Consider the following 15,218-nt stretch of genomic DNA (forward strand, 5'->3'; position numbering starts at 1 on the left):
CTGTGTGGGCGCGAGAGAAACAACCTTGACAGAATGCTCAGAAACGAACCTATGGAATTATTACCATCAAAAAGTTAAAAAAGTTTTACATTTAGGCAGGGTAGATTGAGAAACTGTCCTCAATTATGTCCTCCAAAAATATTGCTGAAATCAATTTATGGCTGAAATCATTTGAAAACGGTACACAATCAAAACAGACCTTATCAGTTCTCATGGACAATGTCATAATCTAAGCGTGAAAGTAAATTTAAAGTTATATTTAAACTATTTAGTTAAAAGTAAATAGTTAAATGATAGAACAAAATTGAAATGCAATTCTGAAGAAAATATATTGACTACTCCCCCTCCCACCAAACTTAAACACACACTTCAATGACAAGGCAGGTTGCTTTTGACAATTTATTAACAAAATGATAAAATAAATAAATACAAATTGATCAAATGCTCCTAATATCAACTTCTTCCCATATTCCTTACAGTATTTTCTAAACAACGCATACAAATAACTAATCACAGAAGAGGCTCAATACAGGAGGTAAGAAACACCGGATCACTCACAATGTCAGGTGAACAAACAAATGAGAGATCTGTAACAGAAGAGAAGTCAAAAAATAAACACTTCTTTTTAAAATTATGAAAAATACAAACATTTTACAAATATTCCGTTTTGTGTAATTAGCAATTTACACAACTCAGCACACCAGGTGAACCTTTTATTCGTATCGCTACAATGCATCATCTTTCACCAAATGTAGTTTTTTTTAATGATACTTTTTTGCACTCTTAAAGAAGAAACTCCTCCAATTGAATTTACAGTGGATGAGGTAAGACCCTCAAGGTGTTACAACAATAGGGAAGTCACACCATATGAATTATAAGTATTATGGATGATGAAATGCATCAACAATACTAGAAGGCCACAATCATGACTTGGTATAGCATAAGAACAAAAAATCGAGACTATATTAAAAAGCCACAGAATATATAATGCACTGGTGAGAATGTATAAGTGAGCTACTCTCGATTCACTCTGGAATTAACTGGAAATGCCATTGTTAGGCATAAAATATACTACTTTCACTGTAAAACCCACAAGCCCAATAACATACATCTGAGTGAGTCTCAGCTGCCAACTGCTTTTTCTTTCACATCTGTGAACTTATACACTGTACTGAAGCAGAAATTAACTGTTTTTGAGGCTGATATTTATGAAATGCATAAGGGCTTCCAAATATAAATGCACATTTGCTATATTCTTTTGGTGTATTGGTTTTACAGCTTAGTACTTTAAATGAATGTGTTAATTATTATTATTATTTTTTTTTTTACAGGACAATGCACTGAATTTTGCACTCACTGTCCCAAAGTAACAATAACATTAGGAATGGTGCATTAGTGGAGGCAGAAATTGAATCAAAAGAATGGTCCAATTGCACAGAGACTTCATAGTTCACGGCATTAAAATCCTCTGCCATTAGATAATTCCAATTATGAACTGGGTGGTTTGAGCCCTGAATGCTGATCGTCTGAAAGCCGTAGTATATCAGACTGTATACCACAGGTATGTCAAAACATGTACTTTTTTACTGTTCTAATTACGTTGGTAACCAGTTTATACAGTTGAAGTCGGAAGTTTACATACACCTTAGCCAAATACATTTCAACTCAGTTTTTCACAATTCCTGACATTTAATTCCTGACATCCTAGTAAAAATTCCCTGTCTTAGGTCAGTTAGGATCACCACTTTATTTTAAGAATGTGAAATGTCAGAATAATAGTTGAGAGAATGATTTATTTCAGATTTTATTTCTTTCATCACGTTCCCAGTGGGTCAGAAGTTTACATACACTCAATTAGTGTTTGGTAGCATTGCCTGTAAATTGTTTAGCTTGGGTCAAATGTTTTGGGTAGCCTTCTACAAGCTTCCCACAATAAGGGGTGAATTTTGGCCCATTCCTCCTAACAGAGCTGGTGTAACTGAGTCAGGTTTGTAGGCCACCTTGCTCAGTGTCCAGAGCGGTATGATGGCTGCATGGTCCCATGGTGTTTATACTTGCATACTATTGTTTGTACAGATGAACATGGTACCTTCAGGCTTTTGGAAATTGCTCCCAAGGATGAACCAGACTTGTGGAGGTCTACAAATTTCTTTCTGAGGTCTTGGCTGATTTCTTTTGCTTTTCCCATGGTGTCAAGAGGAACTGAGTTTGAAGGTAGGCCTTGAAATACATCCATCAGAAGCTTCTAAAGCCAAGACATAATTTTCTGGAATTTTCCAAGCTGTTTAAAAGCATAGTCAACTTAGTGTATGTAAACTTCTGACCCACTGGAATTGTGATACAGTGAATGATAATTGAAATATTCTGTTTGTAAACAATTGTTAGAAAAATGACTTGTGTCATGCACAAAGTAGATGTCCTAACCGACTTGCCAAAACAATATTTTGTTAACAAGAAATTTGTGTAGTGGTTGAAAAACAAGTTTTAATGACTCCAACCTAAGTGTATGCAAACTTCCGACTTCAACTGTAATAGCAATAAGGCACCTCAGGGGTTTATGGTATATGGCCAATATAGCACACCCCCCTGGGCCTTATATTTAAGCAATAACATTCTTGCCAGAGATGCCATATAAAATGGTGTTTATTTGTAAGAAAAGCTTCAATTTTCTTATACTGAGACATCCATCCACTGTATACTATAGTTATGGAATCATGTTGCCAGAATGGAAAAAGAAAAGTGACTAATTTCACATAAAAACCGAAGGTAATGTATATTAAAAAAGTTTGACAAACATTTGTATAAAAAGAACTTGCATAAGATGGCATAATTTCTGTTGGGATGATTGGAAAGCTGCTGCTAAGGGGGTTTAAATGGGCAATCAGAAGTTGCTACATCCATTTTTGGACTTTGGATAGATTAATGATATGTACCCATTGATTCTTGAAGAATATAAGTTAGAAAGTAAATCCCTCATGAGCTTAGTTTAACTGTCGTTCCCCATCAGAACCCAAAATAAACTTGTTTTACTCCAATGTTTGTAAACAAAGTAACATAAACACTGTAAAGCCTCAAAACATTAAAACTACAATTTTGATATCATGGATGGTCAGTCCTGGCATCCATAGCTCTGTCTATTCATTTTAGAGTGGTTACTTTTTCCAGCTCCATCCCTCAGCTTTTTACCAAAACAGTGGCTGGAAAACGCTTTGTTATTGTTTCAACTGCTAATTGGCCCTTTAAAAAAAAAAATCCCATACAGCAGTTGTCTCAATATCAAATCATTTCAAGGTAACAACTAAGTACCTTACTGTGATTGTTTTCAATCAAAATGCTCAGCAATAAATAAAATAGTTTCTTCGCAAAGAGCAAATTCTCATGCAAAAATTTTGGTAGGACTGTCTGGGAGTGGTCTGAGTCGGACAGGGAAAACTAGCTATTATTGACAGAGGTTTGAAACTTCCTTATTGTCTATTAACTTTACCGCCTAGTGATGTCACCAGGCAGGATGACATTTCAGGCTGTCTTTTCAAACAGCTCTTACACTAAAATGGCATTCTCATTTTCATAGTATTGTTCCAACATCATACTGGAAATATTCATAAAACACAGGAAAAATCACAGTCTATCCAAGTCTATCCAATCAGGGTCCTGTTTCATTTGTTCAAACGCACACAAGCCAACGCTCAATTCATATGACCTGATATTACCAAGCTAACGGCAAGACAGAGACAAAAGAATGGGTGAGAAAAGAAAAAAGGTGCACAAGTAGGGGACAAATAATGATCGCTGGCACTGTCCTGACTGAGTTTTAATGCTGAGGAGACTAGACTACCACAACATGCCTATGTAGAATCTCAACAATAGAGAGGTAAATTCCGGGTAAAAGGATATAATCCAGATTTCTATTTCATATTATATACACACACATCACATATTTTAGTCTGGGAATCCAACCAAAAGTGCATCACAAAAAAAAAATTCTAAAAGTCACACCTGTTTAAGAGTTTGTGAATAATCCTTCACAGATATCGTACCAGTTCCTGTGACATTTGAACAAACTACTGAGTGGTGTACATCTATGAAGAAACCACAGAGATTTGCCCATGCATTTTACAGGTGTTCCCCAATACAGATCATTAAAAATAAATAGAATTCACCTTTTAAGGACAAAAAATACATTACAAAAATACATTTAAGGCAGCTGCTATACAGACTACTTGTAGAAAAAACAAACATATCCAATAGCCTGAAACAAAGTCAACTCCACGTACTTAACTTAAAGCCCAAAGTTCTTTTCCTTATGCTGATTCAATTGTGCTCTATATTTCAGATACATATATTTGCTGAAGATTCTTGAGTTTTGTGGGTGGATATAAAATCACATGGGAATAACATAGGACAAGAAATAGACCAGTGTGTTTGTGTAGTAAGGTAATAATACAAGTCACAGTGCAAGTCAAGAGACAAAATATGCTGTTGGAAGAAAGGCACTCGAGGTACCTAAAAAGGGGAAAGATCAAGTTGCTCTGTAACATACGTTCAGGCTTTACAAAGACAATGTCTGAATATTTTGTTGTATTCAGTATGAAAAACATGGGACACCCAGGAAATCAATTCTGTACGGTCTTGATGTAGATATGTCCTTACGAGTACCGTGTAAGACTCACAAGGCAAAGAACCCCTTTCATTCAATCTATGAGGAAGTACAAGACAGTATAGCCATTGCAGTTGATTGCGTATATTTGTCAAACTATCCCTTTTCCTTGGACATTAAGATGGGTTAAAAGAAATAGAAAAATGAATCTCTATAACAACTTAGCATTCATCATGAGAGGAGAAAAAATAGATGCTATTTATTATATAGCTAACTCAAAAAAAAAAAATATGCAATGTTAAGAAGATGTAGTCCCTTGAATGTTATATATTTGTTAAATTATTTCAAGTCCCTGTTATTTAAACAGAAAACATTCTCCAAAGATATGTCGTTTGGCCATGGATTGAAGTAAACATGATGTACAGTGGGGTCCGAAACTATTGACACCCTTGATAAAGATGAGCAAAAATGACTGTATAAAATAAATATCTCAAATACTGAGCTATATTGTATGCTCAAAAAATTAAGGAAATTACATTATTTCATACTAATACAAATTGCTCAGTGACAGAGATTTTGTTTAACAAGTAATACTTTTTTTCCTCAAAAAGGTAGTGATCAAAATTATTGACACCCCTGTTTTCAATACCTCATCTTGTTAGGATAACGGCACTGAGCCTTTTTCCCACAATGTTTTATTAGTTGGAGAACACATTGGGAGGGATATATTAGAACATTCTCCCATACAACATCCTTCCAGATCCTTGATATCCTTTGTCTGTGCTTATGGACTGCTCTCTTCAATTCATATACAGGTTTTCAATGGGTTTCAAGTCCGGAGACTGAGATGGCCATTTCAAAATGTTGATTTTGTGGTCAATAAATTCAGGAGTGTGCTTGGGGTTATTGTCTTGGTGAAAGATCCACTTTCAGCCTCGCCAAGTTTCAGCCTCCTGGCAGAGGCAACCAGGTTTTGGCTAAAATGTCCTGGTACTGGGTAAAGACAATGGAAATATAGCTCTTTGGCCACACACATTGGTGGGTTTGGCGTTGAAATTAGAATGCATGAGCAGAAAAGACCTCTATACGTATTATAAAATATGGTAGGGAATATTTTATGTTATGCAGCTATTTTGCTTCCACAGGTCCTGGGGCGCTTGTTAAGGTCAACGGTATCATGAACTTTACCCAGTGTCAGGACATGTGAGCCAAAACCTGGTTTCCACTGCCAGGAGGATCTGGAAGGACTCTGTATGGAGGAATGGACTTAGATCCCTCCAAATGTGTTCTCCAACTCATAAAACATTTTAGAAAAAGGCTCAGTACCATTATCCTCACAAGGTGAGGTATTAAAATGCTATCAACAATAGGGGTGTCAATAATTTTGACCCCTACCTTTGAGAAAAAAAAGATTACTTGTTAAAACAAAATCTTTCTGAGCAATTGTATTAGTATAAAATAATATAATTTCCCCATTTTGTCGAGTGTACAATACAGCTCAGTATTTAAATTATTTATTTTACAGTCATTTTTGCTAATCTTTATCAAGGGTGTAAATCATTTAAGACCCAACTCCATGTTGCCCTCTTTGCACTCTATATAATGCAACAGTATAGCATAAACATTTTTTTTTTTACATTTCAATTGAGAAGACCTGAGGCTCGCTCAAAAAATATCCTTCACAGATCTTCTGAATGGCCCCAACCCCAAAAGTTTATGAACAGTCTGGTGAAATTCATGATCGACTTGGTCGAAAAATTTAAAAAACCTGGGTACTGGCCCCACAAACTATAAAACATTAGACAAATAAACTCAGCAAAAAAAGAAACGTCCCTTTTTCAGGACCCTGTCTTTCAAAGATAATTTGTAAAAATCCAAATAACTTCACCAAAAGAAAGATGCCCAGGATCCCTGCTCATCTGCGTGAACGTGCCTTAGGCATGCTGCAAGGAGGCATGAGGACTGCAGATGTGGCCAGGGCAATAAATTGCATTGTCCGTACTGTGAGACGCCTAAGACAGCGCTACAGGGAGACAGGATGGACAGCTGATTGACCTCGCAGTGGCAGACCACGTGTAACAACACCTGCACAGGATCAGTACATCCGAACATCACACCTGTAGAACAGGTACAGGATGGCAACAACAACTGCCCGAGTTACACCAGGAACGCACAATCCCTCCATCAGTGGTCTGACTGTCCACAATAGGCTGAAAGAGGCTGGACTGAGGGCTTGTAGGCCTGTTGTAAGGCAGGTCCTCACCAGACATCACCGGCAACAACGTCGCCTATGGGCACAAACCCACCGTCGTTGGACCAGACAGGACTGGTAAAAGGTGCTCTTCACTGACAAGTCGCGGTTTTGTCACCAGGGGTGATTGTCTGATTTGCGTTTATCGTCGAAGGAATGAGCGTTACACCGAGGCCTGTACTCTGGAGCGGGATCGATTTGGAGGTGGAGGGTCCGTCATGGTCTGGGGCAGTGTGTCACAGCATCATCAGACTGCGCTTGTTGTCATTGCAGGCAATCTCAACGCTGTGCGTTACAGGGAAGACATCCTCCTCCCTCATGTGGTACCCTTCCTGCAGGCTCATCCTGACATGACCCTCCAGCATGACAATGCCACCAGCCATACTGCTCGTTCTGTGCGTGATTTCCTGCAAGACAGGAATGTCAGTGTTCTGCCATGGCCAGCAAAGAGCCCGGATCTCAATCCCATTGAGCACGTCTGGGACCTGTTGGATCGGAGGGTGAGGGCTAGGGCCATTCCCTCCAGAAATGTAGGTGCCTTGGTGGAAGAGTGGGGTAACATCTTCCACCAGCAAGAACTGGCAAATCTGGTGCAGTCCATGAGGAGGAGATGCACTGCAGTACTTAATGCAGCTGGTACTGACTGCTACTTTAGATTTTGAACCCCCTTTGTTCAGTGACACATTATGTAGGTGGAACTTGTGCAGTTTATGTCTTCAGTTGTTGAATCTTGTTATGTTCATACAAATATTTACACATGTTAAGTTTGCTGAAAATAAACGCAGTTGACAGTGAGAGGACGTTTCTTTTTTTGCTGAGTTTATGTTGATGGAGCATTACAAAAAAAATACCAGAGGAAGCGCAAATCTATTGAGCTTTTGGGGATAGGGTCGTTGGTCAATTCTGTTATCCACGTATGTTCCAGCAGTAGGAGAGAGGGAACATTTCTCCTGGACAAGGCCAAATACTCACTCTCAAAGATCAGTTGGGTCATACAAAAATATTTTGTTGGGACTAAATTACATGACAAAAGAAAAAATGCATAATCTGTTTTGTTCCATACGTAACATACAAAAAAGCTTTTCAGCACTTATTTGTTATGCAGCAAGCTTGTGCTTTAATCACCAAAATGGACTGATACAACAAACCCTCCAGTTTCCAGGAAATAAAGATATTTTGATGAGATTGTTGAATAAGCAATTATTTACCAGGGATTGCCAATTCCCAAGATGATATTGAATAATACATTTCGTACTTTATCTTTCCATACAGTTAGTGGACATGTCCCTGCTATATTTGGATACAATAGCATTTTGGCAGTTCAGAATTAAACAAAAACGTACATTTCAAAATATGCAAAGGTCACCTCTTTTAAAAGATAATTAAATGCATAAACTATACCAGTTAAAAACATTTATTAACAAACAACTGTTTTATGCAACAGAAATGCACTTACTTTTGAAGACTAGGAAGACCTGAATGAATATCTTATCCTATAAAAGAAACACACTGCAGATATATTTTTGCGTGTTTGTTTTTGACAATGCAATATTATTGCAATTTCACATTTAGTGCTCACAGTTGACACTGACTCACAAATTTAACTCAATTACTGCACTGGATCTACACCATTTTAAAACTTTAAGATACCATGTGTGATCTGACTCCACTCTCTCTTGAGATGACCGTCTTTGTTGCCTGGGTCTTCCTCAGCAAGGCCCTAACCAGCCAGCTCTATAAGCAGTTTGCCTCATACTTCCAAAGCACATGGATGCTGCTTTACTTCCTTATTTTTTGCCTGAGGTTTTGTGTAAATGGGTCCATAGCTATTGGTCATGTAAGAGTGAGAATGGGGAAAGGGGAGGAAGGTATTGGGATAACTGAAGGCTCTCCTGTTTTACCTATTTGATTTTTAATGACGATCAAACACCTCAATGTTTCCCCACTGTTAACAAATACTGACACTTTTTCAAAGCCCTGTCCCCCTCAGCTTTTTTGCTTATCTTTTGGTTTTACTTTGCTCTCAGTTAATGCCGTAGAAACGTGGTCTCTGTTCAGCACGCAGTCTTTAGACATCTCTAACCTGCATCCCCAGGAACAGAAGATAACCTAAGATACAACCCCCATGAGAGTTCCGAGGGGAACTGTTGCAGGCACGCACTGGTGTGATGTTATAAATTATCTTACTTTTACCATTACTACTGTTCTTTTCTATCCTTAACTTGGCATGACACTGGTACACAAGCCACCCTTTCACCCATGTTTGGGGTATGATAACCTACAGCATCCAATAGCAATCTCAGACTTGGGCTGTAGATCTACTATTTACACAGTCTGAATATACATTGGAATCAAGTATGTATATAGATTGGCAATTTCGGTCACCTTTCAAAAGTGAAAGCTAAAGTCTTATTTTTTATGTTGGGGGGTTTTCAATCCAAGAGATGGAGTGTTAGTCTTTATTGTCCAAACTGTCGAGAAGAGCTTGCAAAGATTGCTGAGAAGGTTCTGAGGTTTTGCTGTTGTTGGTGCTGCTGTTGTCAATGTTTGTGTTCTCTTCCTGTTCCTCTTCTATCACCTCCTCTGTGCTGTTCGTGTTGGTGACCTTGTTCTCAGGTATGGTGTTAGTACAGCTCTCATCCATGCTCATGTCAGTACACACAAGGTCAGTGGTAGCATTGGTTGTGGCCACTGTAGAGTTCACTGCACCGACTACTGCGGTGGCTTCCGTCACTTCCTCAGCGTTATTGACCTCAGCCACAGGTTCAACACTGCTGCCCACTGCAGTCTCGGTGCTGACCTCGGCAGCAGGCTCAACGCAGATGTCAACAGCAGCCTCAGCACTGACTCCTGCTACCTTGTCTGTGGCAACATCAGCTACAACAACCCTCGTCCCGGCTTCAACATTGGTGCTGTTCAGTGCTGTGACCTCGGCCTTTAACCCATCCACAGACTGGATATGGACTTCTGCTACAGCATGGGTGTTGATGGCGTCTACTGCATTTTCAGCTGGGACAATTGCATCCTTGGCCCCGATGTCTTCTGTGATGTCTTCTGTGAAGGCACCTGTACCCTCGGTCTCAACGGTTTGACTGAAATTGAAAGCCTGAATGAGGCGGACCAAGTGTCTGACCTTCTCCAACGAAACTTGCATTTCGTTCTGTCGAGACATGATGGTGTTTTTGGTCTCCATGTATTCCTATTTAGAGGGGAGGAAACAGGGTTGGGCATTTCAGAATAATGGACATAATAAATTAAGTCACTTAAATTAATCCAATAAATTAAGTGACTTAAAGGTAGACTCAGTGATATGACGTAGATAAGGCTCTATATTTAGACCGTTATTTTTTTTATTTTACATCACTGCACCTCATCTGGTGTCAAATGTCTCCATTTGGTTACACAAATACTTTTCAGTCAGATTAAGACTCCCAGGAACTAGTCTAAGCTATATCTTCGATTCACGGTGACACCTATACGTAAAATGTATGCACGCATGACTAAGTCGCTTTGGATAAAAGCGTCTGCTAAATTACATTTATTATGTTGGTTCCTGACAGATCCACATTTGCTTCTTGACAAGCCAGATAGCAAGCTAGATGTCTCCATCTCTGGCAATTTTTGAACTATCTCTAATTATAGCACTACCAGTGATGTTTTTATAAATGTATCATTTTTATAAATGAGCTAAAGTATTAGTATAGCAAGGTAACCGCAAACTAAGACTTTATCCGTTTAGCAAGCATTTTGCTATGTAGCTAGCAAGCTAGCGTAGCTAGCTTTGTTATCAGTGTGCAAATGTATCTTTGGATGCGTTTCTATGACATTTTAAAAATGTATTTAACCTTTATTTAACTAGGCAAGTCAGTTAAGAACAAATTCTTATTTACAATGACGGTCTACACCGGACAAACCCAGACGATGCTGGGCCAATTGTGCGCCGCCCTATGGGACTCCCAATCACGGCCGGTTGTGATACAGCCTGGATATAACATGACACAAGCTAAGAGAGCATCAAAGCCTTGTAAGCAATAGGGGTAGTTACGTGAATTACCTAAGCCACACTATTATTCAAGATCTCAAATACTTCCATCTATTTCAGTACACCCGTCTGAAAACAACTCGCTTATATGAAGGTGGTTTGCGGTTACTATGGAGCTTACCGTTATGGAGTTACTGAGTTGTTTGACCCCTTGTTCCAACTGTTCTCGCTCCAGTTTCAGCTCAGCACTCCACTTCATTAGTTTTTGTTTCTCCTCTTCTTTAGCTTTTAGGAAACAGAAACAAAACACAGACAATGGTGAGACTTTAAAGAAATCTGGTTGTTTGAGATTCCAGTGAAGAAACTCTTTCATCTACCACCGCTTCAGCTGACTGAAACGGAGCCACACATTTGATGTTTGCCGAGGCACAAGGTCTTTAGTGTGCTATTCCTACCTTCTTTATAGGCGATATAGGAATGAACAATAGCCAATGTTCCTGGCCATTGAATTGAATCTTCTTTTTTCAATATCTGGAGAGAAGAGCACAGCTTTGTTGTATTGTGATTGCAAAGTCACGACATTACCTAGACGTGGAAGAGAACAATGCTGTGGTCATCCTTTGGCGATGTCACAAAGAACAAACAAAATGAATCAGATGGGAGTGTAAGATGCCATCCTCCACTAACAAAATGAAATGGGAAAGAATTACTTAAAACAATACTGAATCATGTTGAAGCGTTCAAAGGAAGGAACAGTCATATCGTCGTAATGTTTTCGCCTAGAAATAAGGACTAGCTGATGAAAGCCTGAGGGGAAAACTATGTCTCTGCCAATGTCAATAGATTATCCACTTTGAAAGAGTAGCCAAATTCTCAGATCTATACTACTGAACCACTGGACTGCTGGGCCAAGCCCCTCGATTGTCGGTGCTGCGTTTACCTGCTCATGACATTTGGGACAGATCCACATGCCTTTAGGAATGGTTTTCAGGGGTGGGTCCAGGCAGTCCAGGTGATAGACACAGGAGCATGTGTCACACATGAGCAACTGGCCACTGCGTCTGCACACAGTGCAGAAATCCTCATGGATGTCTCCCTGTCAGGATGAATTGCACCAATCAGTTTCACTGCCTGTCTAGGCCTGACCAATCACGTGTGCAGAGGCAGGGCAGAGGGGCCATGTGTGTTGATTTGAGGATCATCCAATCATATTACGGTTTCTGTGTTGTTTTAAAGATAACACTTAAATAAATAACGTGCGTAATTCCAACACTGAAATGGAAAAAGCCCATTCTAAAAGCCATTGTGGATACCATTCTGCATTTCCTATTTGAAAAATATAGTTTAAAGTATGTAATAAACTACTTTAATACTGCAGTATGTTTTTAATGGCATTTAAAAGAAGATCTAAACTAACTGATCCTACTTAAAAATAAAATAGGTAAAGTAACAATTTCACACAGGCAGCATCACTTGTTCCTTTTTGAGAGTAGGGGGGAGTACTGAATTTGAGGCGAGGAGTACTGTTCACTTTGTAAGATTGCATAAAAAATGAAGGATCAGACAGTAGGGAGTAAATCAATAAAAACGTGTCTGTACTTGTCTAGGTCTTTAGACGTGAGGTACTGGGACATTTCAACTCCACCAAAGTATTTGTAACAGCCTGTGGACAATACCACCAATATAAAAAGGGAGGGGCAAGAGTAGGTGAAGTCAGTATGTTAGGATAGAGCCCCAGAAAGTCCAGGCTGCTGTGCTCTCTCCAGCTGCTACTTACATCCCCAGAGCTGGGGCTGGGTAGGGGGAGAGTGTGGTGGGGATGGACATGGAAGGGGAAGCTCCCCCCTGTGTTGGGCCACTCGGAGGCCGAGGAGGCAGTGAGACAGCTGGAGGGAGAGGTCGGGGTGTGGCTGCCCAGCTTCGGAACGCTGCTGTATTTGGGAGGGCGACCTGGGTGAAATGAGACAGACGAAAAATAAAAAGTGGGAAGGAAACAAACAAATAAACCGTCTGTCCGACATACCTTTGACAGGGGGTCCTCGTTGGCTAATGTGAAAAAGGGAGGGTGTTGAGTTGAGGGTGGAAGAGTAGGAGAAGCACAGAGAGCGGAGTTAGTGCACTAAAACTTACTACAAGCTCTACGCAGACGAAAGAGTGTTGCCATGTCCTTTTTCGTCACAAAAGGGGCGGCTCCTTGTAATACGCTCCAGCATGCAACATAATTTTTTACTACGTGGAAATTGAGACACGCCATTTCATTCCTTTCGCAGTCGTAGGGGCAGTGTTGTCGCTTGGTTCCTTGATCTTATCTATAGGCTATTCATCAAAGTAGACTATTTTTCATTGATAAACAAATATAATTTCAGCGACTATAAACAAAAAAAGAATCCACTCAAAGATGTATTTTGTTTAGAAGTAATAACTAGTGATTACAGGCTATTGTGAAATAGTAGAACCTGCTGTAGCCAACTAGCTAGCCATGTGCTTTTTTCTCCCAGACCAAAACATGATGACGTTCTATTTTTAAATGAAGGGAATGAATACACAAGTAGCATGTCAAACTGGGACAATGTTTAGGTTACACCAAGTACGAATATTTGCCAGGGCATATTTTAATATTATAAATCTGATTATTTCACATGGGGATGTGGGAAGCTAAAAAAGTTAGCTAGCTTGCTATGTTTTTAGCCAGCTAGACATGCTGCCAGCTAACTTATTCTAGCAAGGGAAGCCAACTCTTCCTTGCTTTCACAACATTTAAAGACAAGGCAAAAACTTTGCTATAGCCCCCTTGAATGGAAGTGGGACCGGCAAGGATTTTATGTTACCAAAAGCTGTCCTCTACTCCAAAAATCCCACTCCACTACGGCTGTTGCGGTGACTGTATTACTGCCCTTACGAAAAAAGATTGCAATCAGAGTGCAGTATAACTGCAGTACAATGCAGTCTAACTGCAGTATGTTGCAAATACTGCGTCCAAAATAACACTGTTTTTTTTACTACAGTAATTTTGCAGTGTAATTGCAGTTACAGTGCAGTACACTGCAGTTATTCTGCAATTACTGTCTCCAAAATACCACAGTCGACTGAAGTTACTGCACTTCAAAAACGGCAATCTTTTTTTTTAAGGGCGCCACACTGGCAGTCATGAGTCATGACCGCAGTAAAATTCCACGTGATCGTTGAGTCACGGTAATCTCCTCTTATGCACCCTGGACATGCTTGGTAGTGCCCAACTTGCTAATGACCATCAGGTCGCTCATGGCCTGGTATTCAGAGCTCTATTGTCCCTTTAACCCAACTCACTGTGATTGATCAATTTGAAGAAAGAAGTTCAACAACAGGTTGAAACTTAGTGGAAAACAAGGTCGTTATGGATGTTGTTTTAAAGACCAAGCACGAAAAATAAAACCTGAATTAAAATAATGGGGGGTTTCCAACAGGTCAATCACAAGCTACTAGTAGTTCGCAGCCCACCTATGAGTAGCTCGTCAAAAATTCTGAAAGTACATGTAATTTTCACATGTTCCACCGCAAACTGTCATAAACAAATCTCACAAGTCTCAGACACCGCAAGCTCCCAGCTACTATCTAATCAACGCAACATTATCCCACCCCTGGTTAGCCACTATTGGTTTAAATAAATAATAATTAAGACAATATCTGGCAATTATTTTCAGGCAAAATTGCTTGTGTCGGTCTGTGTGGTGCGCCCGTTTGTCTATCACTCCGTGTGTAGCCAGTTGATGTTATAACCGTCTTGTGGGTTGACAGAAATACTTTCCCCAAAACCTTCTCAAATAAATATTAACCGCAAAGTAGGCTTACCTGGCAGAAGTATATCATGAGTAAGTATCATTTGTATCTATTATTTGCTATTTGCAAACTTTGCCATGAAATGAGAAGCAGCTGTACAGAACCATCGCTAGACCAGCACATTAGATGGCACATTACTCACTCGCTACATGCCCAATTAAAGCGCCAGATGGGCAATTAAAGGGGAATTACACTCACCAAAAATGTGTCTTCAAATCAAATCAAAGTTTATTTGTCACGTGCACCGAATACAACAGTGAAATGCTTACTTACAGGCCTGAACCAACAGGCCCAAACCAATTTTTAAGTAAAAAATAGGTATTAGGTGAACAATAGATAAGGAAATAAAAAACAACAGTAAAAAGACAGTGAATAATAACAGTAGCGAGGCTATATACAGTAGCAAGGCTATAACAGTAGCGAGGCTATATACAGGCACCGGTTATCAAGGCGAGACCCAGATGCAGACACAGGAGGCAGATGGTTGTGGTCTTACTTTGATAAATAATCCAAAGGGGTAGGCAAGAGAATGGTCGTGGACAGGCAAAAAGGTCAAAACCAGATCAAAGTCC

General features: G+C 39.6%; 1 protein-coding gene across 5 annotated transcripts in view; it reads right to left on the reverse strand.

The window, feature by feature from the left end:
* Window positions 1–385: 385 nt before the first annotated feature.
* The window catches only part of LOC139540420 (PHD finger protein 21A-like), a 116,384-nt gene continuing 101,551 nt past the window's right edge, over window positions 386–15,218 (reverse strand). For 4 of the 5 annotated variants that reach the window (XM_071344222.1, XM_071344223.1, XM_071344221.1 and 1 more), the window contains 5 exons: window positions 12,608–12,780; window positions 11,771–11,926; window positions 11,286–11,361; window positions 11,012–11,115; window positions 386–10,047 (listed from right to left, as the gene is read on the reverse strand). In XM_071344222.1, the coding sequence (XP_071200323.1) occupies window positions 9,301–10,047; window positions 11,012–11,115; window positions 11,286–11,361; window positions 11,771–11,926; window positions 12,608–12,780 (1,256 nt within the window). In that variant the 3' untranslated portion in view covers window positions 386–9,300. The remainder of the gene's footprint in view (window positions 10,048–11,011; window positions 11,116–11,285; window positions 11,362–11,770; window positions 11,927–12,607; window positions 12,781–15,218) is intronic. The other variant, XM_071344225.1, reaches the window with a different exon arrangement.

The sequence above is a fragment of the Salvelinus alpinus genome, chromosome 15 (assembly GCF_045679555.1).
Source record: "Salvelinus alpinus chromosome 15, SLU_Salpinus.1, whole genome shotgun sequence".
Classification (NCBI taxonomy): Eukaryota; Metazoa; Chordata; class Actinopteri; order Salmoniformes; family Salmonidae; genus Salvelinus; species Salvelinus alpinus.